This window comes from Ammodytes marinus, assembly GCF_949987685.1.
Source record: "Ammodytes marinus genome assembly, chromosome: 20".
NCBI classification, from domain to species: domain Eukaryota; kingdom Metazoa; phylum Chordata; class Actinopteri; order Uranoscopiformes; family Ammodytidae; genus Ammodytes; species Ammodytes marinus.
The window spans coordinates 25,062,403-25,089,966 of NC_137224.1; the positions used below are offsets into that span (position 1 = coordinate 25,062,403).

Here is a 27,564-nt window from a genome sequence, read left to right on the forward strand (position 1 = left end):
ATGCATGTTGTCGGGGTGCATTAAGTGGGGGCCCCTTGTCAATCTAATCTATACAACTCTGTCTTATTCTAAGTGTGTGTGTGTTTAAGGTCAACCAAAGTTCTTTCCACGTTTCACTTCTGCAATCCCACAGTGCTATGGGTCAGTATAAGTTCCCTTCCAGTGTCACTTCTCTAATCTATGTACAAACAGCCGAAATAAGACTGTCTGGTGATTCAAACTCTCTTAGTGACCTTTCACTAAATCTGAGTTTGTATGTTCTTAACAACCAACTGTCAAATGTGTCTTGTTATGTATTGATGTACTTCTTCATCTGCCACTTTCTCTGTTCTGTGTTTGTAAGGTCAGTCTGAGTTCCCTGTAAGTGTCACTTCTTCTTTTGTAAACAGACAGCCGCAATAAGACTGTCTGGGTGATTTCCTACTCAATCTAGGGCCTGCTGATTTAAAGCTATCATGTGTAATATATGTATTATGAGTGGGCATCTCTAAAAGTTAATTTTCTCTACACACTCAATACATACACTTTTAACCAGCGTCGCTCGCCTGAGCGTGTAAAGTAATAGAAGCAGCACCAAGCAATTTCCAGCAGGGGAAAAATGAAATAAAACAGCAAATCAACATTCAAAATCAAAATAACGTTTTAGGGATCACTTAAGAGTATATCTATCTAAAACAATCTGCCCAGGTATATTTGCCAAAGTCTTACTTGACGGGACACAGGTCTTAATTCCAGTTTTGGCCTGAAGAAAAGAGGTTGACATCAACGGCAAGGGGACGGCATGGTTTGCTTATTTTGCTAGCCTTTTCCAGTTTTGACAGTGGGAACGCAAATTAGCGCTTGCTGAGCCGCACCGATCAGTGGAAACCAGGGTTATGTGAGCTTATTTTTAAACTGTCAATTTGAAGCTCTATGATTCATGATTTATTGTGGTCTGGATAGTGCAGTGCATGATCTCACGATAGTTTAACATGAAGTATATATACTTTTTATTTTCCTGTAGGTGGTGTTGCCAATGTTGTGCAGCTACATGTCTCGTTGGTGGGAACATGGACCAGAGAGCAACCCAGACAGAGTGGACTGCTGCTGCACCTCTGTCACCTCTGAACACATGAACACTCTGCTCGGAAACATTCTCAAGATCATCTTCAACAACCTGGGAATCGATGAAGGGGCCTGGATGAAAAGACTAGCCGGTAAACAGGACAACACACTCTCACATTTCTCTCCGAGTATGTTTACCATGAATGTGATTCCGAGATACTGACTTGACCTAAATTATATTTGAAGTAACAATAAGGGCTCCCAAGAATGTATTGTATTACTGTACGGTACATTTGTGAAATGGTTTGAAATATAATTAAATTATCAAGTTAAACACACTAACTTGATCACTAAACCCCATCTCTGTTCCTACTTCAAAGTCTTCTCTCAGCCAATTATCAGCAAGGCTAAAGGTCAGCTGATCAAGACCCACTTCCTGCCTCTGATGGAAAAGCTCAAAAAAGTGAGTCTGGTAATTTTATTTTGCATTTGCTGCTTCACACGAGGGAGTCTACACAGGATTAGGGGAAAATAAAACCAAAGTTAATGCAAAGGAAACCATGGAATCAGTAAATCAGTAATGTTAGCATTATAAGCATTGTGTGGCTACACACGAACGGAGAAGGAATGAACACATGGGATAGCTTTTATAGGGATCACAGTACTTACAACCAACAGCCATATGTTGGTTATAAACATAACCAACTATGTTATGATCTATTCATTTGTACACAAATGGATATTTACATCTGCCCTTTTTTTTCAGTGTATGCGTTTGGACTAATGTGAAATAGCAGCGGGCTAAATAATTTGATGGGAAGTTTGTATAATGCAATATATTTTAAAGATTCTTAATCTTTAAATATTTCAGTCATATTCACAATTCAGGTGAAAGTGTGCCTACTATTTAATGGTAATGTAAATCGCTGTGTGGCTCTCAGGCCTGGAGTTTTTTTGCAGTTTTCACACGTGTATATCACACTGTGTCATTATTTACCACAAAGGAAACTCAATCATTTGGAAATACATTGGAGTGACACTATAACTATGGGCTTCTTTACTCTTACACTGAGATTTGTTTCCGTTCCCAAAAAAAATAAATAAAAATTTATTTTGTTTCATCTTTCTTTTTGACTTGAACTTTGACATATGTCTATTGTCTTCCTAAATCTAATAGCAGCTTAATACACCTGTGTTCAGAGATTTATATAAATTAGTTTTATGTGTCTTTCATGATGGCTTATAAGTCATAAAGCATTTAAAGTATGATAATAATAACTATAGATTACAATATCATTTAAGAGAATGCTATCCATTGCTGTGTCCTGTAGAAAGCAGCAGTTGTCCTAATGGATGAAGAACACAGCAAGGCTGAAGGGAGGGGTGAAATGTCTGAGACGGAGCTTCTCATCATGGACCAGTTCACCGTACTAGTCAGAGACTTGTATGCCTTCTACCCTCTCCTTATACGATTTGTTGACTACAACAGGTACAGTGCTCTAATTGGATGGTTCCAAAACATCACTGCTTAAGTTTCTTTTTCTTTTTTTAACATGAATGCATTACTTAATATAATACTGCCCTATATGCCGGTTCTGCAGATAAGAGGTAATGTCTAACTAACACTTAAGCATATTTGCTTTATGTGGAGAAAGGAATGAGTTCAATATGCTTAAATAAATAGCTTAACATTTTTTATTCTGAGCTTGTTGCACTTTTGGGTTCAAGACACAGCAACCAAAACCTTTCCTTTAACTGTGTAAAAATGAAATCAGCCAAATTCTCTCATCATTGAGCTTAGCTCAAATATTACTAGTCAATGGGAAGTATCAGCTTGCCTCCGCCGAAAGACAGAAGATAAACTTTAAAACATCACTTAACAGTCCTGTGTGCTTGTTGGGACTTGTTTATTTACGATGTTATGTTGTGCTCTAACAAACAAAACATACAGATGGGTGACAAATGTATAGAGAAACCTAAATAAATAAGAGAAAGCTCACACATGCAGAGGGACACAGGTACAATGCATGGTTCAATTAAAGCTGTGGTATGTGATTTCTGATTGGTCAAAGACCAATCAGAGCGAGGCTCCGATTCTCTGTTTTTATTGGCTGTTGGGACTGTCCATTCACTTTGGCACAACGTTGTTGGTGTAGAGCGTGTCAGGGAGGGACCAAAAAGAACAAGTGGAGAGGTTGAGGTATTTGGATTCGAATCTCTATCCCAACTGCCATTTTCTCCCCAAATCCTCCACCCCAGATTTAAGCAACATTCCATCATTATCTGTTGCATTTATAAAAATGATGTGCAGGCCCAGTTGATTCCACATTTGTATGAAGACGCCAAGAGGAAAAGATTGAAGTGACTTTGAAAGAGGGTTCATTGTTGTGGGGCAACAATGACAGGAGCTTTAGGGCGCACTCACACTAGGCAAATTTGCCTGTTCCGTGCTCCAGCATGACTGCTCCCCCTCTCCACTCCCCCGCTGGCCTGTGCTCACACTGCTTGTGGCCTGGGCACGATTGCACCTTCCCTACGTCACTGTGCGCATTTTGGATTTGGAGCGTAGTCTACTTGTAGGCTATGAGACTCATCCGGACAAATTTGCATCAAATATTCCACTTCCACATTAGACCAACGATAATCCTTAAACTACTGTTTTTTAAATGTAGCCCTGACGTAATGGGTCACGGTGGACAGTCTCATATAAATGTGCAGCGCACTGTTTATTAAAGGTTCAGTAAGCGGAATGGTCAGTTTTGCTTACTTCCTGTCAGTTACTGCAGTTAGCGGTCCCCTCCCTCGTCCCTATGTCACCACAAACACATTACTGTTTCCTTACCACCGCACTGCCGAGTGTTGTTGTGAGTTCATCTCCACCGCTGCGCGTAAAGGCAGCATTATGATAGCTGGCGGGCGGAAAAATAAAAAAATCATATGATGAACGTGAGTACATACTGCGGGCCTTGAGGCAGCGGTCAAGAAAACCTTTTTGCTTTGCTTTATGCTGCTCTCACCTTTTTAGCTCTCTCCCACACCTAGGCCAACACACACGTTAATTCTCACACATTTTATGTTCAGGTCCAAGTGATGGGCAATTCTGGTGCTGACTAGTAAGGCAGCGGACGTATAACCAACTATGCATCCTTCTTCGTGAGCGGCTACCTTCCTGTTAGCCTAACTTAACCACTGCACGCTGATAGTGTTTTTAATGTAGAGAGAGCCGTGTCCCTGGCATATAGAAGTGACACACGTTTATTTTGCTAGAAAAACAGGCAGAGCACAAATCTTTCCCCAGCCAAAGTGGCGGGTGGTCTCAATAACTTACTGCGGTAATCGCTTGGACTAAATTGGCGAGTGTTAGCCTATATTTTAGCCCTGCACGACACTCTCCACTGATCACAGTGATGGTGCCGTGGAGACACCGTGCATGTTGTGTTGTCTTCTAACTTGATAACTCGCTTGTGGGTATTTTGACAGCAAATGTTATAGACTACGCATGTGTGAGGTTGGAGCCAGGGAAAATGGTTTCGGTGTTTACAAGAAACCAAAACCGTTGTGTTTTCAAAAAAAATTTCCCTGGGAGTTGATCTCAAAAACTTGCGGTTTCATGCCTGCGTTTGCTGTTTTCATGTAAATGATATAGTGCATCCGCGAAAATATTTTCGCGTATGCCCCGTTTTGTGTTGCCGTATAAACAGCCCCTGAGTGCACCCTTAGTCACAAAGACTGCTCCACTGGTTAGTGTTTCAAGGTAGTGTTTAGGAACAGTGTCTTAAAGGAGCTGTAAGCGGAATGGTTCTTTTAGCTAACTTCCTGTCAGTTACTGCAGTTAGCAGCAGACATGGGGGACTCGAGTCACATGACTTGACTCGAGTCAGACTCGAGTCGCAAATTTGAGGACTTGAGACTTGCTTGACTAACACTGATAAAAGACTCGACTTGACTTTGACTTGGTCTTCATGACTTGAGACTTGACTTAGACTTGGGACAGAAGACTCGAAATGACTTGAATTTTTAAAAGTTAGATTACGTTAGAAATTATGTTTTATTTTGAAACATGATCGGGTGATTTTACAGTGCAATGCACGCAGCGCGCTGCACGGACAAACAGCGTCAGCAGGTCAACACAGGAGCAGCAGTCATGGAGGCGGCTAGACCTTTCTTTATATGTCCATGGGCTAGACCAAGAGTAATTCACGTGAGCCTCCAACACGCTTATAACCCAATCACAGTAAATATGTAGCGCCTTCTTCCCTTCCCTTTTCACGTTGTAACGGCCCCGGGAAGTCTTGTAAAAGAAAACGAAAGTAACGAGCGTTTCCTGCAGCGCTGCTGCCTTGATAACGCACTCTTCCTTATCGAGCACCCTACCTCCACGGACTGTAGGCTTTATATAAGCATCTCTGTGAGACAAAACAGCAGTTATGAATATGATCAGTGGCGTGCACAGGTAGACCTGAAGTGGTGCTGAGCACCTGCCCTTTTCCCCTGGCCCAATCAAGTGCCCTTTTGAAAAAAATAAATCATAAAGTTATTTTTTTTTTTTACAGTGTATGTGGCCCATGTCGACATTATCATCTATAAATGCTCAACGATTAAAAACGTTTGACAATAATGCCCCAATAAATATGCCACCCCCCCCTCTTCCTCCGCACACACTTCCTTTGTCAACGTGTATGCGCAGAGTGGACACAAACGGAGGCGCGTTGCAGCAGCAGTTCACAGCTGCAACACACACCTACTCCCCGGCCTGCCCTGCCCAAGGGCGTAGGATTATATAGGGACGGTAGGGTCCCGACCCTACCAAAATCCAGCCTCTACTGTGTAGTCCCTACCAATAATACACCCGCTGTCCGTATTGTTTAGGCAATAATTATAGTACACAAAGGGTTAAAAATCAGTCTCTGCTAGAAGTCCCGCCTCTAAACAACTATCGCGCTTTGATTGGCTGTAGCGGTTTCCCGCAAACCTATATTCAACCTGATTGGCCGTCCCCGCTGTCACTCCATCTGCTTGTTAAAAAAAAAAGCTACCGGCAACTTGCTAGTCCCAGACAGGAGGAGCAACAGGACGCCTCAGTGCATAGCTAATATCTGCATCTGCGAGTGTAAGTTCTGCTTTCGGTCACGTCAGCGAGACGGATTTTAATATCAGTGATGCCATTTGCAGTAACACTTATATTTGTCTGTGTTTTATGCTTGTGCGTGCGCGCGCTGTGTGTGTGTGTGTGTGTGTGTAGGATGTCGAAGAAACGAAAACTGGACATAAGAGACTTCTTTAGAAGTGAACGTGTAAGTTAAAGCGGCTACGAGTAACTTTTAAATATCTTTTAAACAGCCTCATGTTTCCTCTCATAATCATAAATTACCTTTAACAGCAAACAAGTCCATCAGTGCAAAGAAAGACGTTTTTATATAGTTTTTATTACTGCATTTGATCTGGTCGTACACCCAGTCCGATTTTCGGTTCACGCGTGCATGCTCTATGGTCACATATCCGCATTGGTCGCAGATTTCAGTGTGGCGCAGGAACGCGATTTGAGAAGCCTATGGCTCCAGGTGAGGGAAGGGGATAGGGAGACCAGATCCCAATTCACCAGATGTGGGACAAAGACTACGTTTGTGCGGGACAAAGTGCCGTTTTCTTTAGCAAAATAAACTCGTGTCACCACCGGTAATGCCAGAGACACGGCTTTCTATATTAAAAAACACTATCTTTAGATCAGCGCGCAGCAGTTAAGTTAGCTACTGTTAAACAAATAGAGTTAAGGCTGCGGCTTCACATTAAAAGCATTTCACTGGCTTCACATAAGCATTTCACTTGACAAACGTGAGTTGGCTTTTATTTTGAAGTAACAGAAAGGAAATGCTGAAGCAGGCAGCACCTTCACAGAGCCCAATGAGCCCAGCAGCCCCCCGACAGTGCGATACACACACACAGAGACAAACGGAGAGACGCACATTCACAGACTGCTGTCTCCACACAGCTATCGGATATATAGGCTACCAGATTATAAAACACGCATTTAAAAAGGGGGGCTCACTTTCAATAACAATGCGGGACAACGTCTCAATTTGCGGGACGTGTGAAAAGTAATGGAAATGCGATCTGGTCACCCTAGAAGGGGAGCGGGAGCCTTGTTTGAGACAGTTATTTGTCGTCATAATTGATAACGGGGCTGAACCATCAAAGCAAAAAAAGAAAATGCAATGAAGAAAAGCAAAAAAGGGAGAGTGATAGGCGGGTGGGAGGGCGTTGCCAAGCAACGTATAGGCCTACACAATTTCACGGAGTGAACCTAGACTGCAGTGTTTACTCCTAAATGAATGAGCGGTAGCCTACTAAAGACTCGTTCAGCTCCGTGAGAGGTGACAATGCATCAACTCATTGCAATCAGGTGTGTTTAGCACTTACTGGCATTAGTAGATGCTGTGTCACCACCACTCTCACCGAGCCGAAAAGAGTCCACACACGGACACGCACCATATTGCTTCCTGATTATTTGAATCTTGCAGCCCTGCACGAGCAAGCAAACAGCTTCACGACAGCTGGCGTCGTAATAATACTACCGCTTTTGTTCAAAGGTGTCGCCAACGTGCCGACTTACTCGTAGTAGCTTTAATTAAAAGGTTATATATTTTAGAGCCATAACAATACTGATATTGATTATTAGTCAGCATAGGCTATAATGCCAAAGAGATCCGCATTTTAAGGTATAGGCCTACCATTATTTTCATGTTTTATTTGTGTGGAAAGGGAGCAATGGTTTAAAAAAATTTTTTGGGATAAATAAACATTAATTACATTTAATAACCTTTATTTTCCTTGAAGGTTTCCCTCTCATGTACAGTAACAACAAGCACATTGCAGATGCTCATGTGATTTTATACATATATATTTTGGGGGAATAAAACATAATAATTGTGTGAACATTTTGTCTACCCATGTATGTACCCTAATATATCTGTTCATATGTCATGCATCAACATACTTCTGTCAGGTGACAGACAGTGGAGAGACTGGAGGAGATAGAGGAGGACAGACTAGAGGAGATAGAGGAGGAGAGACTGGAGGAGGAGAGACTGGAGGAGATAGAGGAGGAGAGACTGGAGGAGATAGAGGAGGAGAGGATAGAGGAGGAGATGCTGTAGAAGATGAAGGAGAGGCTAGAGAAGGAGAGGCTGGAGGAGATGGAAGAGAGGCTGGAAATTCACAGTTGAGGTTCAATAATGATTAATATGTTAGTCATGAGATTCAGTTGCACCAGAGTAAAGTTGAAAACTCTTCTAAGTTGACTCATTTTCTTTCATTAGTTGCTTTAACCTATAACATTACAGAATGCATATTCTCTTTTGATATTCAGATATGCATTATAAACATGTTAATTAAGCCGATTTATTGATTTTTTTTCAATTATCATTGCGAATACAAAAAAAACCTATCAACTTTAGGAAGCACTTTCATATCCCACGGACCCCACCAATGTCCAAATCAAACCTACTCCCTTGGCCCTGCCCCACCAGCGAGGTAACACATACATTGAATGGAGTCAAGAGTGTATTGTTTGCCCCCTAAGCCTCAGTTGCCAAGCTATAACTTGCATTTATTTGTCTCTGTTTTCTCTTTCAAAGGTTTTTTTATTAAATGTTAGTAACAAAATTGTAGCACAATGAATACAAATTTTTTCCCCTTTTTTTCCCGAACATACCCCACCCACATCCCACCCTCACCCCCAACAACACGAAATATACACTACAAGAAACAGAAATAAACAATCAATATGAAAAAAAAAAACACATAAAGAAATAAAATTGAATCAAATAAAAGAGGGGAGGAGGTAGCTACTCTTCTATAGTTGTTGTTGGTTTTTTAAAATAATTTAGGAAGGGGCGCCAAATTCTGTCAAATTTATTCTCGGATCCCTGGGTAGTATAACGTATTTTCTCTAAATTCATACATGACATAATGTCTCTAATCCAATGTGAGTGGGAAGGAGGAGCAGGATATTTCCACTTGAGTAAGATAGCCCTACGAGCAAGTAATGAGGTGAAGGCCAGTACCTTCAGATTCACTTTAGGCAAGCCCGGATTTGGAGCAATGCCAAAAATTGCAGTGAAAGGGTTCGGCTCAATTTGATGCTGAAGTACTTCAGAAATTGTTCGAAAAACTGATGTCCAGAACTCAGTCAAGGTGGGACACAACCAGTACATGTGAAAGAGTGATGCCGGTGCGCTCTTACAGCTATCACAGGTCGGGTCTACATCGGGGAACATACGAGCTAATTTAGTTTTAGATATGTGGATACGATGTACTACTTTAAATTGCACAAGAGCATGTCGGGCGCACATGGAGGTAGAGTGTATCCGATCCAGGACTGAATCCCACATGTGATCTGTGAAGGCAGAACCTAGGTCCTGCTCCCACAGGGTTCTAATAGCTGCTAATGAGGGGCTATGCAACTTCAAAATAAGGTTGAAAAACACAGAAATTGAGCCTTTTAATGTGGGGTTTACAGAAAGAAACAAATCGACATGATTGGCTGGCGGTTTATAAGGGAATTGGGGAATTAACTTCTGCGTAAAATGCCTGATTTGCAGAAATCGGAAAAAATGAGTCTTTTCGATACCGAAGTGTTTTGTCAATTGAGAATTTGTCTCTGTTTTAAAGTAGCCTCTATCATGCAGCGCCACACAGCTGAGCATAAATTAGCCGACTGTCCTGCTTAACAAGCTAGCCCAAAACAAAAATAGATATGATGTGATGAACACAACTAATGTCGGCGGAGTTTGTCATTGGTACAGCATGTGAATCTATTAGTATGCTGAATATTTAGTGTTGTTTAGGTTTACTTTAGGCTATATAATTAACACATGCAGTAATTTATTTGCTAAATGACCAACAGGCAATTCCCAATTGCCTGCAGAAAAAGTAGCCTTGTGCCTGGTTGTAATGTAACCAAGCAGTCTTATTTTATATGGTTGGTCCCTTTTTATTTACAAATTGCAGTATAATGCCTAGAAAGGAGAGGTTAAAAAGGAAAAAGAAAGGGAGCTACAGCAGGCAGCCCAGGGGAGCAGCTCTCTGCTCTCCTGGATGAAAGCATCCACCAGCAGCAAGGAGGAAGATGAAGATGAAAGGTCAGAGTCATGTTAACTATTCAGGGCCTTTTAAAGCTCAGATGTTGAACTGTTCCTCAAATGTTATTGAAATATCTTAAAAGCTGTCCACACATTTTATTTTAACTACGCAAAGTGGGTTGGTGGTACTAAATCAGTCATGAAGCTATATAAGCTAATTATATTATTTTGTCCCAAACATAAGTTATTTCTATTGTACAAGTACCCTTAAAATTATTTGGTCATTCATCGATAGAATATATTGTGCCCTTTTTTTTGCAAAGAGCACCTGCCCCCCAAAATGTCTGTGCACGCCACTGAATATGATGCAGTTCAACCTTCCACGTTCACCGGCTCCTTCCGACAGCTCACAGCCGCTGCTCCCGCACCAACAGCACAGCAAACTGCCCGTTATGACAGTTCGCCCCCCAGTATGAAAAATAAATTAATCGGGATAAATCAAAATGTGATCCTGCCATAAAATAAAAGGTGATATGATATTTTTGCCATAGCGCAGATCCTTGCCCTGTTCTATTCTAAATGCATTATGGGCATTAAGTGTCTGTTTTGTGTAAGTAGGCTATCTGTTACTATTTGCCTTTCTTGTTTTCCATGTTAAAAGTAAGCTACTTGAAAATTGAAAGTAGCCTAAATGTGGTTGAAAGAAAAGGAAATCGGTCATATACTCAACAAAAATATAAACGCAACACTTTTGTTTTTGCTCCCATTTTTCATGAGATGGACTTAAAGATCTAAAATTCATTCCAGATACACAAATATTACCATTTCTCTCAAACATTGTTCACAAATCTGTCTAGATGTGTGATAGTGAGCACTTCTGCTTTGCTGAGATAATCCATCCCACCTCACAGGTGTGCCACATCAAGATGCTGATCTGACATCATGATTAGTGCACAGGTGTGCCTTAGACTGTCCACAATAAAAGGCCACCCTGAAATGTGCAGTTTTGTCTCGCAGCAAAATGCCACAGATGCCACAAGCATTGAGGGAGCGTGCAATTGGCATGCTGACAGCAGGAATGTCAACCAGATCTGTTGCTCGTGCATTGAATGTTCATTTCTCCAACATAAGCCATCTCCAAAGGCGTTTCAGAGAATATGGCAGTACATCCAACCGGCCTCACAACCACAGACCACCTGTAACCACACCAGCCCAGGACCTCCACATCCAGCAGGTTCACCTCCAAGATCGTCTGAGACCAGCCACTGAGACAGCTGCTGAAACAATTGGTTTGCATAACCAAACAATTTCTGCACAAACTGTCAGAAACCGTCTCAGGGAAGCTCAACTGCATGCTCGTCGTCCTCATCGGGGTCTTGACCTGACTCCAGCTCGTCGCCGTAACAGACTTGAGTGGGCAAATGCTCACATTCGATGGCGTCTGGCACGTTGGAGAGGTGTTCTCTTCACGGATGAATCTCGGTTTACATTGTTCAGGGCAGATGGCAGACAGCGTGTGTTGCGTCGTGTGGGTGAGCGCTTTGCTGATGTCAATGTTGTGGATCGAGTGGCACATGGTGGTGGTGGGGTTATGGTATGGGCAGGCATCTGTTATGGACGAAGAACACTGGTGCATTTTATTGATGGCATTTTGAATGCACAGAGATACCGTGATGAGATCCTGAGGCCCATTGTTGTGCCATACATCCATGCACATCACCTCACGTTTCAGCAAGATAATGCACGGCCCCATGTTGCAAGGATCTGTACACAATTCTTGGAAGCTGAAAATGTCCCAGTTCTTGCATGGCCAGCATACTCACCGGACATGTCACCCATTGAGCATGTTTGGGATGTGCTTGACCGGCGTATACGACAGCGTGCACCACTTCCCACTAATATCCAGCAACTTCGCATAGCCATTGAAGAGGAGTGGACCAACATTCCACAGGCCACAATTGACAATCTGATAAACTCTATGCGAAGAAGATGTGTTGCACTGCATGAGGCAAATGGTGGTCACACCAGATACTGACTGGTTCTGAGTCCCCAGACCCCCAATAAAGCAAAAAAATGCACATTTCAGAGTGGCCTTTTATTTTGGACAGTCTAAGGCACACCTGTGCACTAATCATGATGTCAGATCAGCATCTGGATGTGGCACACCTGTGCGGTGGGATGGATTATCTCAGCAAAGCAGAAGTGCTCACTATCACACATTTAGACAGATTTGTGAACAATGTTTGAGAGAAATGGTAATATTGTGTATCTGGAATGAATTTTAGATCTTTAAGTCCATCTCATGAAAAATGGGAGCAAAAACAAAAGTGTTGCGTTTATATTTTTGTTGAGTGTATGTGATAGATAAGGGGTCGCTATTGGATGCAGACATTATGAGATTCGGACCTTTGTTGTAAGAAAATGTTGTCAACTGGACCCATTTAAATTTTAGTTGAAGACCCCTCGGTCAGACCAAGAATAATTCAATTGTAGTTCAAGGATGATGTTGTCGATGACGGTATGAAGAACAGAACTGTGAAATGCAGGTCTTTTAAATGTAGAAACTGGGTTAGATAATATGATTTTTGTATGACTTGACTTGTGACTTGCTTGACCTGAGCAATGACTTGACTTGTGACTTGCTTGATTCTCACCACAGTGACTTGGACTTGTTTGAGACTTGAAGGTTATGACTTGAGACTTGCTTGTGACTTGCACATTAGTGATTTACCCCCACCTCTGGTTAGCAGTCCCCTCGCTCGTCCCTACGTCACCACATTAATGCACTGCGGTCTTCGAGCAGCAAGTTATCTAGCATCTTCTCAGACCCATAAGTGTGATAAAACATTATAAAAACCATCAAAACAGACATTGGGGAGGATTTTTACCTGCTCCGCCATTGTAGGCGCATAAACATTCACCCATGTGTCGCTCTGGCGTGCACCGGCAGTGAGACCATGAGTGAGACGGGTGCGGACGGATGTCGGTTTGTAGCGTTCTCTCTTGTGATTGGATAACATTTTGGGATACCACATAAAGTTTAATTGCTTATTGCATGCAGAGCAGCTGACTAAGAGATTGGCTTTATGAAACGCGCACATCGTGTAAGTGAATACTGTATGAATAAAGAGCGATTTAACACTTATATTAATATAAATAAACCGCTTACTTCATCTTTAAGTAACAACTGAATTAAGATCCATGTGAAAGACATCAGTAGGGGAGAGTGGCCTAAGTTGTGCCACTTTTTACTCAAAGTGACTTTAAAGTGAGGCCTTTACAGTAAAGTCTCCAACTCAAATATGTACATATATTTCAGGGTGTTGTGCATCCCTGGCAATAAAAACTTTGGATCTGGAATAAACAGTTGAAGAAATATAGCTTTCGGAAAAAAAGTTGTCTTGTGGCACAACTTGCCCCCGGTGTGGTGTAAGTTGTGCCTTTGGAGAGAATACCATGGGGTGAATTGTGCCATTGATATATATCTCATAAACTGTAATGCAAGACAAATCCATAAGACAATTACTTATTTAAGGTTTATTTAAAGTAAATAAAGTAAATATTTTACAAAGATTGAAGGACAATTTTCTTAAACAAGGCCTAGCAGATCTAATGGTTTTACCTGCAAAGCTCACATTGACAAAGTCACCATCATCATCTTTCTGGCCATCTGAACTCTCATCAGTGGTGTCGTTAAGTGGAATGGAGATGTCAGTCTCTTCTGAGCTACTGTAGACAATCACTTTCTTTTGGTGACCAGCGTATACAGCCATGCCAATGGCACAACTCTCAGAAATGTACTTTGCACTAGCTGCTCCGCCCTTGTAGAACCAACTGCCTCCTGGCATATGCGATTCCCCCAATCAAAATGCATCATACAAAACATAATAGGCTTTGATACACAGATATGTACAAATACACATGAAAAAAAAAAAAAGTAGCGACTAAATAAAGTGAGGCCAAATTTATTAATGCAGCCTTTCACTGTTAATTTTTTTTTTTCTAATTTTAAAAAGAACATAACGTCTTTGAGCCAGATTGGAATTGAAGGGGGATTAGGGGATTTCCACATAAGTAAAATACGGCGTCTTGCCAGATATGGGGTTGTTTAGATGGGGCTCCGAATATTGCAATGAAGGGGTCTGTTTTAATTTGGGTTCCTAGAACTTTTGTCATGATTATAAAAAAGTCATTTCAGAATCTGTGTAGTCTGGGACAATAAAAAAACATATGACTCAGGTTACATGAGGAGGCATGGTGTTGAGATAGGAAAGAATATTGCAACTTTTCATTGCACATATCTTGGTCTTAGGTGAATGGGAAATGTATATTTCTTGTTTTCGTATGGAAAAGTATGATATTTTGAATAAGACAGGCAAGGTAACAAGTGACCTTTAATATTCAGGTAGAATCACTAAAAGTGTTGTATTCAAGTTTTTATCCTGAAATATATACATAATTGTGAATTCCTAAGGCCTCTCTGAAAAGGCATGCCTGGGCTTGTCCTGGGACAGGTCAGGGGTGAGAGAGACAAGGGGGGCAGTGGGTCCTTGAGCTGGACACACACACCCTCATCTTTCCCCCCACCCTCTCCCTCCTAACGCGCCCCACACACATCCTGCGTCTACCTCTGGAGCGCGTCGCGTTACCTTACTGCTGCCTCTCTCGGACTTTTCTCGGACACACATGCAACGTCTCAGCAGCTGCTGCTGCAGCGCTGCTTCTAAAAGCCCTATCTTTCTACATAGAGTTTTCATAGATAATTCCCATTAAAAATGAAGTTATTTCATGTCATCTATGATGCATATGATTTATATTGAGTCTGGACAGTAATCCGTGTGCCCCATTGCCATTTTCTTTCTTTTTTTTTGCCATATTTTCGCTTGTTGGAAGTTTTATTTTGAAGGGGACACACCAGGAAATGGTGAAACTACAGCGAAAGCTGCCAGTATGAAGTCAATATGACTCTCAGCAGAGTATTTCAAAAATCACTTTACTGATTTATACGGGAGAGAGAGAGGGGGGTGTGGTCGGGGAAGAAGAAGGCCGTAGACACAGATAGAGCAACGGAAAACTGTTGCGCTCATCATGATCTTTTTTATTTCTTCACTATATTGGATCTCTATATGTGTCATTTATCCAAAAATGAAATGCCAGAACTAATTGAAAATTAGGTTTTAAATCCCTCGGATTTTGATTGCACAATTAAATCGTGAAATAAAGGGATTATTCGCGTATACGACTGAGGGATGTTTTATTTTGAAATAAACACACCGGGTAAACGTGTAACTAGAGTGAATGCTGCTGGTATGACTGTCAGCAGAGTATTTCTCTATCAGTTAAAGCACAGAGACGCGAGAGAGACGCGCTGCTCTCAGAAAAAAAATAGGCGAGCCTCCTGAGGTGAAGGGGAGCGTCGCTGCAGACGTGCCTCCGACGCGCCTCAGCAGTGCGTCTGAGGTTGGATGTGTGCTCGCTCTACGTTGATTTCACAGTCTGTGACAAAAAGTCAGACGCGAGGTAGACGCGCAGTAGAGGTAGGATGTGTGTGGGGGCCGTAATACACACACCCACTCTCTCTGTCTGCAGACTATTTAAAGCCAGGGTTTTGAGCAAGAAGGTCTGCTGTTTTTTGGGGGAAGTTTTGACTGTTCCACTTTTTTGTTCTTTTAGCATGGACGAAAGACTTAGAAGAAAAACTCGTAAGAAACACTCTGAATCTTTTTTCGAAATACTTTGAAAAATTGAGGGCTGTTAATTTTTTGTTCTAGAGAAGGGGATGAAGCTCTGAACCAATTCTTCTTTTTTCTGAGAAGATTGGTAAGGAAACATTTGGGTTACTAATAGGAATTAATTGATGAACCAGGTTGCGGAATGGCATCGAGTTGAAGTTTTGAGCTGTTGTGACCAACTTTTCCTGACTCTTTGTGTCGCAAAATCACCATTGTTATAAGAGTTTGAAGAAATTCAAATTTATATGACTTTGGTGAAAGCTCGGCCATCAACTCAGAGAATATTTAAAGTTGTGTAAACAGTGGATAAGCTTTGAAAAACCTGAAGATGAGAAAACTCCTGATCTCTTGTGGATCGACAAAGTTTTAAACTGTTGAACCAACTTTTTCCTGACTCTTTGTGTCGCAAAATCACATTGTTATAAGAGTTTGAAGAAATTCAAATTTACATGACTTTGGTGAAAGCTCGGCCATCAACTCAGAGAATATTTAAAGTTGTGTAAACAGTGGACAAACTTTGAAATTTGAGAACGAGAAAACTCTTGAACTAAATTCAATGTGAATAAATTACATAAAACAAATAAGCTAAGTCTTAGACTTATCTACATATATTAACCACATTAATGGGAGTGTAGGTACTTATTTTCCTTCCTTCCTTTCATTTTATTTTATCTTTTCTTTCTATATAGTGAACGTATAATCTTTTTATATTGGTTGAATAAAATTTCTTGAAAACTTTATAAATCCTGTGCCTGATTTTTGGTTTAGAGTTGGGAACAAGGACCTAATTAGGGTTTTTCTTTAAAGAGATCAAGGCGCTTCTGAGGTAAGCAATTCAAACCTACACTACGACAACACCACTGATAAGAGAATACACATCCCATAACACACTCCTTGAAATAGGAGGGAATTGCATTTATCTACTGGCCTAGTTCATCCAGGTGTATGAAGTTAGTGAGGACTAGCGGGTAGTCTTTTGAAGTCAGGGGTAATGTAAGGTATTCATCCACCAGAATAATTAAAACCCATTATCCAATCTCCTCCTTATTCTAAAAATTATCTTGGAAAAAGGTCTGAAATCCGGATTTAACCTAGGATAAATTAGAAGTGGAATTGTATGTGTCATTAGGGGACAACACAGGGGGAGATCTGGAGATAGGCAGGAGTCAAAGGGTCACATGCTTTAAACCAGAGCCTTTAAGGTAATAAAAGGTGTGAAGGTTTTTGGTGAAAAGTAAAACCTTTTGGGAACTGTGGGATCGGCTTTGGTCCTTCTAGTCATGTAGAGGGGTGAGTGTCCATGAACACAGTCTACTTTATAGTGGAACAGGTTTATTCAAGGAACAAATAAACTTGGCGGGCTATATATACACGAAAACGTCCTGATATTAATTCAGGGGTGTTTAATCTGGTGAAGGGAATACCGGCATATTCATTAATGGCATCGGTCACATTGGTCCACAACATTTGGATAAATTTCAGATAGTTTTGCTTGGGTGAAATGGACTCTATGTAACACTTTAAACTGTATAAGCTGCAGCCTGGCACAAGGAGAAGATGAGCGTATACTATGCACAGCCTTATCCCACCATTGATCTGTCAGATGTATCCCAAGTTCACTCTCCCAAGCACTTTTGCTTTTGACAGCCAAATTGTTTTCCAGAGCCATGAGTTTGTCATAAATCTTAGATATTAGTGATTTATGTTGGGGTTTTAAGATCAGAAGGTCTTCCCATGGCTGGTTAATAGAGAGGGAAGGATAACATGAAAAAAGAGAGGAGGCACAATGCCTAATTTGAAAGTACATAAATAAATGGGAGGTAGGTAAATTAAAATCTTTAGACAAGTCTGAAAAAGTAGCAAAAGTGCCGTCTTTTAAAGGTCTAAAACTTTAATGCCTCGATTTTGCCATAAGATGTAGTAGTGGAGGTGCTGGGAAAGTTTTGTATGCGCTTCATTTAGCGGAGAATATCTCAACTGTTATAGACTAATATGACCCCAGTGAACAACGTGGGATGTGTGACAAAATCTCTATCCGGGGCGAAAGTCCTGAAAATGACCACAACAGGTTACACTAGTATCACACTATGTGGTGAATGGGACTTTTTTTTCCTTTATAGATATCCTCATACTTTTTTACCAGATTAATCTTCATATTAAAAGAAATACTTTTTGTATTACACTTTGTCTAAAAAATGTAATAAAATATGCAAATGAGGCAATATCTCATTCCATATGCATAGCTTACATACAGTCATGTGAAAAAGTTTGCGACACCCTTCTAATTTTTGGGATTTTTGTTCATCATTAGCTGGGATTTCAAAGAAGCAAATTCCTTTTCACATATGACATACCTTAGGGAAACAGAAGCAATTCAGCAGTATCATTTTGTTTATTGGAATAATAGAAAATATGCAATAGGCATCATAATAAAATTTGACTGGTGCATACATTTGGGCACCCCAACAGAAAAATGACATCAGTACTTAGTTGAGCCTCCTTTTGCAAAAATAACAGCCTCTAGACGCCTTCGGTAGCCTGTGATGAGTGTCTGAATCCTGGATGGAGGTATTTTGAACATTCTTACATACTAAAGCGATCCAGTTCAGTTCAATGTGATGGCTGCCGAGCATGGAAAGCCCGCTTCAAATCATCCCATAGATTTTCGATGATATTCAAGTCATTGGACTGCAACGGCCATATCAGAACATTGTACTTTTCCCTCTGCAGGAATTTGAACTGTGTTAAGGGTCATTGTCTTGTTGGAATATCCAACCCCTGGGCAACTTCAACTTTGTGACTGATGCTTGAACATTATCCTGAATAATCTGTTGAAACTGGGTTGAATTCATCCGACTATTGACTTTAACCAGGCCCCAGTCCCTGAAGTAGCTACACAGCCCCACAGCAGTTTTCTTCTTTCACCATGCAAAGCGCTTTTTATAATGACCAAATAACTTAATTTTTGTCATCAGTCCAAAGCATTTTCTTCGGTAACGCTTTATATTAAGGTTCTTGTTATAAGCCTTAGTTAATAGGTAATAAGGACCTTATTAGATGCTTATTAACATTAATTTGTGTTAATAAGACTATATATAAGTGTTAATAATAACATAATAAACATGTTGACAGTGTGATTATAAGACTTTTATAAGCACTTATAAGACACTTCTTAACTATTAATTGATCGCTTAATATCATTAATAAAAGTCTAATGAGTTTCTGATAGCTGTTAATAAAAGTGTTACAAACCTATTTATTGAGTCTTACTAACTTGCCTATTATGTCATTGTTAAACCTTTACTAAGCATTGTTTGTTGCTTTATGAAGTAACCACATCTTTATTAATCAATTAATAACAGTTAACTATGCTCTATGAACAATGCTTATTAAGGTTAATAAGTCCTTTATTAAACACTTAATAACAGTTAATAAGTACTATATCTTGTCAAGGAGGATACAATGAGAATTAGAAAAACGACATGTAAATACAATGTTAGAGCGGTGAAGGTATTTGATTAGCTTTAATGTTTTTCTTGTTGAAGTACCTTCAAAAATGAGTTTTCTGAGTTTGGTTTGCAGCGCCATATCTTAGTTGGCTAAAGTCACTGATTTTCATCCCTCTTTCCAAAATGTTGTCTTTTGGCATCTAGCATAATGAGTGCATAATATATTTGTTTTTGCTCTGAAGTGATTCTTTCACCTCTGTGTGCGCACACATGTTGAGTGAGTGTTAAAATGAGATGCCCCGAGAACGTAGTATATTTTTCACAATCTATGATGAATATGACTCGTATGATCGGTTTTGTGCCTCAAATCAGATCCTTAAAGGGCTTTTATTTTGAAGGTAGTTGTAAAACCGGAAGTTCCGTGTATGCAAGTCGCTGATGGCTTGACGCCAGCTTGACGGCCATGCTTGACAAAGTGTTTCACGAAAGTAAGGAGAACATGTCGGAGTCGTCAGCACGGTCAGCACCCCAAACCAGGTCTCTGAAAAATAAGAGGGTGAGGTCCGAACTGGAGGATGACTCTTCTGGTAAGTTTAAGAATGTAATGCTATAGTAACGTTAGCTGGTTCTAGCTTGCTAGTTGTTTGCCTAGCTTACATTACTTTCTTTCAGAAGCTTTGGTGAGCTTCTTTTTTGAGCTAACGTTTAGCTTACACTATCATAAAAACTGCAACCAAATGTATCTATTAACAGTTGTGTCATGCTAGCTTGTCAGGAAGGGGCAAAGTAATGCTGAATGGTTATTTCTGTGCTGACCCAGATGCTGCCCAAATTGTCCTAACTGCCAAACTGGGTCTACAGAAATATAAACATGAGCTGGCCAGGTATAAATTAGAATGCCAGGATGTAAAAATAAAAGACCTGACAACGGAGAGAGATTTCTTGAAGGGACAACTATCTGAATGAAATAAAATATTTACTTTTTTCCAACAATTGTCACCATTACAGACTAAATTTACTTTGATACTGCACCCCTTTTTGCAGATTCCATGTCCAAATCGCTTAAATGCTTAGTATAACCTGTCTGCTATCTGTCTAATTGTGATCAATGTTTCTTTGTGTTGTCTTTATACAGTAACAAGAAAGACCAGCCTGACTCAACCTTCCCCTGGGGCTCAAGTCCGTTGTCGTCTGACTCCTCTGACTCCTCCTCAGACGATGGGAAGAGGAAGAGGAAGTATAACAGAAGTCAGCATTATACTGTTGCAGAGGGGGCCAGCAGAAGAAGGCTTTTTTTAAAAAATGATCTATTTTTGAATTGTATTACTTGATTTTATTTCAATACATTTTAAACTTTTAAGACTGACCAATTTTCTTACTATTTTGTTGACACAATCGGGGAACGGTGGGACTTGAAAATATTCCCACCTCCAAAGTGGGGAATGACAAAACAAGTTTGAGAACCACTGGGTTAGCATAGTTGTATGTGGTTTTCTGCTTGTCCTATCTGCAACAGTCTAATGCTGACTTCTGATACAGCAACGTCTCGCCCAAATTCCTCTAGTGAGGATTGCCATCTCCATAAGGTTACAGATTCAATATGCAGAAGCAACTCATACAACCCCACGTCGTTTTATATTGTTTTACCTACAACAGAGTTTTTTTTTTATTATTGTTTGATGGAAGTTTTTTTTGCTCTACTCGTTTAATTGTTTTGTTGTTCTTATTCATTTAATATTTTAAATTAATAGTCTTAATCATTGGACACTTGAATTGATGTCAGGCAGCATTTTTATTTTACAAAGGTATTTATTTTTTTACATTTAGTAAAATGTTGTTCATGAAAGTTCTGGGAAACAAACAAACATGTTTGCAATTGCACAGTTGTTAAGTGTTTTTTTTTCTTTAAAAGTAAGTTTTTGTGCTTCACCTCTGTAACATTGTATTTACATGTAGTTTTTTTTAATTCACATTGTATCCACCTTGACAAGATATAGTACTTATTAACTGTTAAAAAGTGTATGTTAAAGGATTTATTAACCTTAATAAGCATTGTTCTCGCTTTAGATCCAGTACCTTCAAAATGCATTATTACCTGTTTAATAAAGGACTTATTAACCTTAATAAACATTGTTCTCGCTTTAGATCAGGTACCTTCAAAATGCATTATTACCTGTTTAATAAAGGACTTATTGGCCTTAATAAGCATTGTTCTCGCTTTAGATCCAGTACCTTCAAAATGCATTATTACCTGTTTAATAAAGGACTTATTGGCCTTAATAAGCATTGTTCTCGCTTTAGATCAGGTACCTTCAAAATGCATTATTACCTGTTTAATAAAGGACTTATTAACCTTAATAAGCATTGTTCTTAGAGCATAGAAATGCATTATTACCTGTTTAATAAAGGACTTATTAACCTTAATAAGCATCGTTCTTAGAACATAGTTAACTGCTAATAAACAAATAATAAAGGTGTTCACCTTCATAAAGCAACAAACAATCCTTAGTAAAGGTTTAACTATGACATAATAGGTAAGTTAGTAAGACTCAATACATTGGTTTGTAACGCTTTTATTAACAGCTATCAGAAACTCATGAGACTTTCATTAATGCTATTAAGCAATCAATAAATAGTTAAGAAGTTTCTCATAAGTGCTTATAAAAGTCTTATAATCACACAGTAAACATGTTTATTGTGTTATTATTAACACTAAAATATAGTCTTATTAACACAAACTGATGTTAACAAGCATCTTATAAGGTCCTTATTACCTATTAACTAAGGCTTATAACAAGAACCTTAATATAAAGCGTTACCTTTTCTTCCAATATGAATCTGGCTTGTATAAATGAGCTTTTGCATACTCCATGCAACTGTATCTGTGGCGTGGGCGCAGACAGGGCTTCCTTCTCATCACCCGGCCATACAGATGTGTTGGTGCAAATTGTGCTGAATTGTTGAACGATGTACAGATAGACAATCTGCAGCCAGATGTTCTTGCATGTCTTTGGAGGTGATCTGTGGGTTGTGTGCAACCATTCTCACAATCCTCCACTTATGCGCTCCTGTTTTTTTCTTGGTCTGCCATGCCTGGGTTTAACTGCCACTGTGCCTGTGTCCTTCCATTTCCTGACAACGTTCCCTACAGTCGAAATTGACAATTGAAACCTTTGGGAAAGCTTCTTGTAGCCTTCCCCTAAACCATGACAATGAATAATCTTTGTTTTTCAGATCTTTTGGGAGCTGCTTTGATGATCCCATTCTGTCTCACTTCAGCAGAGAGTCAAAGAGAAGTGCAACTTGCATTTAGGCACCTAAAATACCTTTTCTCATGATTAAACAGACATTTCTATGAGGTTCAATGCTTAACAACATAATCCAACCAATTTTGTGTTTAAAGTCATCAGTTTTACATGCTGTTACAGGCATTAAAATCAACAAAACCACAAGGGTTCCTATATTTTTGCACAGCCAGTTTTTCACATTTTATTTTATTTCATACAACCAAATACTGCTTTTCAAAAAATCTTTGTTTGGAAAACATCCCAGTACTTAGCTGTTCCTGGTAAATTAAAGACATACCACTTTTATCTTTTTTTTTTGTGAAAGCAGAGTCAATTATAATGCCGGCTGAGAGGGGTTCCCAAACTTTTTCATATGACTGTATAAACCCTAGATGGTCCTGGATACGATTTGGATGCACTTCATTTAGCGAAGATTATCCCAACTGTTGTAGACTAATATGACCCCAGTGAACAACGTGTGATGTGTGACAAATTCTCTATCCGGGGCGAAAGTCCTGAAATTGACCACAATAATCACTAGACTAGGGAATGGGACTTTTTTGTTTTCCTTTATAGATATCCTCATACATTTCTACAAGATTAATCTTCATATTAAGAGAAATACTTTTTGTATTACAATTTGTCAAAAAAATAAAATAAAATATGCAGATTAGGCAATATCTCATAAAATATGCACAGCCTACATAAACCCTTTAGTAGAATTCCTGGATACAATTTGTATGCACTTCATTTAGCGAATAATATCTCAACTGTTATAGACTAATATGACCCCAGTGAACAACATGGGATGTGTGCCAAAATTTCTACCCGGGACGAAAGTCCTGAAAATGACCACAACAGGTTACACACAGTATCACACTACGTGGTGAGTGGGACTTTTTTTCCTTTATAGATATCCTCATACTTTTTTACCAGATTAATCTATCTAATCTATCTAATATGCAAATTAGCCAATATCTCATTGAAATGCGTACATATAAACCCTTGAAGTTACAGATTTTCTGAGGGGATCACAATGTTCACAATGACAATGATTATAAGGTCATAGAAGAGTGTAAACATTCTGATTTGATATATAATGAAAATGGCTAAAAAACAGTCAACCTATTACGTACTGTATGTACGCATATTGAATGAGATATTGCCTAATTTGTATATTTTATTAATGTTTTAGACTAAGTGTAATACAAAAAGTATTTTTCATAATATGAAGATTAATCTGGTAAAAAAGTTTGAGGATATCTATAAAGGAAAAAAGTCCCACTCACCACGTAGTGTGATACTGTGTGTAAGCTGTTGTGGTCATTTTCAGGACTTAGTAGAAATTTAGTAGAAATTTTGTCACACATCCCATGTTGTTCACTGGGGTCATATTAGTCTATAACAGTTGAGATATTATTCGCTAAATGAAGTGCATACAAATTGTATCCAGGAATTCTACTAAAGGGTTTATGTAGGCTGTGCATATTTTATGAGATATTGCCTAATTTGCATATTTTATTTTATTTTTTAGACAAAGTGTAATACAAAAAGTATTTCTGTTAATATGAAGATTAATCTGGTAGAAATGCATGAAGATATCTATAAAGGACAAAAAAAAGTCCCATTCCCTAGTGTGATAGGGGAGAACGGGGTAATTTGTCACATGGGTTGGATGTCACATTCGTTATATCTCGCCACCAGAGCGCGCTAGCTCTGAAATGTTGATATAAAAAAGGTCCAGAATTGGGATCAGAGGTCACATACATAGACTTCCTTGGAGGAAGACAGCTGCATTTCAGGTGAGAGGATGTTTTGTGTTTTTCATGTCAAATTCAAAATATTTTGCTTCTCAGTATTTTTCTTCTAGGCTTTTACACAATGGGTTTATAACAAAACACTTGTTACCCTCAGAAAGTTTGAAGGGTAAACTATAGTTTTGATTGTGGTTAGCAAGCTAATTAGTTGTCAGATGGTTGTTGGCCTTGATGCTAGCAAGAAATTCAAGTTGGGGTTGGTCGTCAAATTTTTTGGGGGGTTGGTTGTCACATGTTATCTCAAGGCTGCAGCCAGAAAAGGAACCCAATAACGAAAGAAATTGTCAAGCTGTATCCTCACTGACACCCCGGAGAAGGAAATAATAGAGCAGGAAAAGGCAGCTAGCAAGCAAAAGAAAAAAGGGCAACAAAATCAAAACAACCCAGTGCATCCCAAACTAGACCAGCTGCCAAGGCTACAGAACGTTATGTAGGCCTATTTGTCAACTTGACAATGCAATTAAACATTCAAATTTGGTTCTGCCTCCTTGCCTTCTTTTTAAGATTTTTCCCATTAAGATAACATTGTGACAAACAACCCCATAGTGTGTGACAACCGACCCCTTGATGGGGTTGGTTGTCACAATGTGTCAGAGTGTCTTTGATGGTAAATTACTTCTTCATGACAATAAGTTGGAAAAAAAGAGAGACACACATTTCTAGCCAACACCTTAAGCTTCAATTTAATGTAGGAATGGCTATTGACAGATGTTTTGGTGATGAGCAATTCTCACTAGAGTAAAAAGTGTGCCTACTTACCCCGTTCTCCCCTACTAGTGTCACCTATTGTGGTCAATTTCAGGACTTTCGCCCCGGATAGAGATTTTGTCACACATCCCACGTTGTTCACTGGGGTCATATTAGTCTATAACAGTTGAGATAATCTTCGCTAAATGAAGTGCATCTAAATCGTATCCAGGACCTCTAGGGTTTATATGTAGGCTACGCATATTGAATGAGATATTACCTCATTTGCATATTTTATTAAATTGTTGTTGACAAAGTGTAATACAAAAAGTATTTATCTTAATATGAAGATTAATCTGGTAAAAAAGTATGAGGATATATATAAAGGAAAAAAAAGTCCCATTCACCACGTAGTGTGATACTAGTGTAACCTATTGTGGTCATTTTCAGGACTTTCGCCCCGGATAGAGATTTTGTCACACATCCCACGTTGTTCACTGGGATCATATTAGTCTAAAACAGATATTCTCCGCTAAATGAAGCGCATACAAAACTTTCCCAGCACCTAGACTATAGGAGATATTCCCAACAGATGGGGGAAATAGATGATTGTTCACTATGGGCATCAGAGTGGATGCAGAAGAAATAAAATAAAATTAAATTGGAACCAAATCCTCAGTGTAGATAGCACAATAGGATTCTTAGTGAAACGAGAAGAGTTAATGGGCAATGAAGATGTGAGTAAAGCCGGTAGTGTAGAGGAGAAACACGACTGGGTCTCAAGCTTACACCAAAATAGTTCGGGAGATTGAAGCCAATAAATTAATTCATGTATTTGTGCTGACCAATAATATAGAAGAAAATTTGGTAAGGCGAGACCACCGTCAGAATTTTTGCGCATGATTGGTGGTGACGTTTTAAGCTTGTGCTTCTAGGCGGGCACAAAGAGGATGGAGAGTGGTCTAATGTCAAACGGTGGGCAGAGGAGGAGTTTGTATGCATCGCATAATTGCGTGTAGGCATGATCCAAGTATCTTTCGCCTCTCGTGTTTACAGTAATGTGTTGATAGAATTTTGGCAAAACTTTCTTCAGCTACACTCGGTTAAATTCTCCAACCACTATTAGAGCGGCCTCTGGGTGTCTGTTTTCTGTGTTGCTGATAGTTAGTACAGTTCCTTGAGTGCAACGTTTGTGTTGGCTTGTGCTGGAAAATAAACTGCTATGCATATGACGTAGGGGTGTATGATATATATGGTATTAAAGTTACACCGGTATGAAGCAGATGTGGGACCAAGTTATTGTTTAGCAAGTCACAAGTAAGTCTCAAGTCTTTGCCCTCAAGTCCCGAGTCAAGTCTCGAGTCAAGACAGGCAAGTCCCGAGTCAAGTCCCAAGTCAATGCTGACAAGTCTCAAGTCAAGTCCCAAGTCCTGCAGTTTGAGCTTCGAGTCATTTCGAGTCCTTTTAACCAAAAAGTAATAATATATTTACCCATCATGTACGCTTTTAAAATCTATATTTATTTATTAAAAAAGTGCAATTGAAATTGTGGAAAAAAAATTGTACCGACATTGCACCTCCCTATTGCACTATTTACCAGTGATTTTTAACATTAACTCATATTTTGCAATAATATTCTTCATTTTAAACCACTCCTTTACAGAATAAACACATTTTTTAATTAGTTTTATGTTGACCACCTCGTAGTTTTTATACCCGAACAAAACTATATTTGGTATATTTCTTTCCAACTGGCACGTTGTTTGACAGCACTTCCTCTTCATTGGTTGTCCTGCAATTTCATTGGATGAATGCTGTCGGATCAAAACAACGTTGGTCTAATTCAGGGGTGTCCAAACTACGGCCAGTTGGCCCACGGCCCGCTTCTTATTGGACCGCGGCCGATTTAAAAAATATAATGTAATATGGCCCTTTGAAAAAAATAATTATAATTTTTTTTTTGCATTTCTTAGTTAACCCACTAGTGCAGGGGTGTCAAAACTGATTTACTGGCCCATGGCACATTTTAAAAATATAATATAATATGGCCCTTTTAATTTTCAAATAATTTAAATGCACTCATTATATTACAGAGAAATATGTCCCATAAAAGAAAAAGAGCACCAAGCCCATCCCAGAGGACCCTGCATAACATTTTATTTTAAATTAATATTATTATAGAAAATACATGTGTCCTTCTCCAATAGCTTCTAATTCATCTGACACAGTCTCTCCATTTTTTTTCATACAAAATTCTTCAGCTTTAGCCTCTTAATTTCCCTCTCAAAGTGCACCAGATTCATGCATTTCATTTTAAAAACTTCAAAAAAGTTTACCCCCGGACCCCCCTTGGAGGGGCAGGATCTCGGCTGGCTACTATGTGGCCCGGCCCTTCGTAGATTTTTCTGTATGTGGCCCTCAGTGAAAAAAGTCTGGACACCCCTGGTCTAATTTGATTGGATGTTGTG

The 27,564-nt window shown here is 39.4% G+C and overlaps 1 protein-coding gene across 1 annotated transcript in view; it reads left to right on the forward strand.

Annotated features, from left to right (window-relative positions):
* ryr2a (ryanodine receptor 2a (cardiac)) overlaps nt 1–27,564 on the forward strand; it is a gene marked incomplete at both ends in the record, with an annotated part of 671,945 nt that overhangs the window by 399,995 nt on the left and 244,386 nt on the right. The window contains 3 exons of the mRNA XM_080049015.1: nt 1,004–1,196; nt 1,425–1,507; nt 2,376–2,533. Of these exons, the coding sequence (XP_079905141.1) occupies nt 1,004–1,196; nt 1,425–1,507; nt 2,376–2,533 (434 nt within the window). The remainder of the gene's footprint in view (nt 1–1,003; nt 1,197–1,424; nt 1,508–2,375; nt 2,534–27,564) is intronic.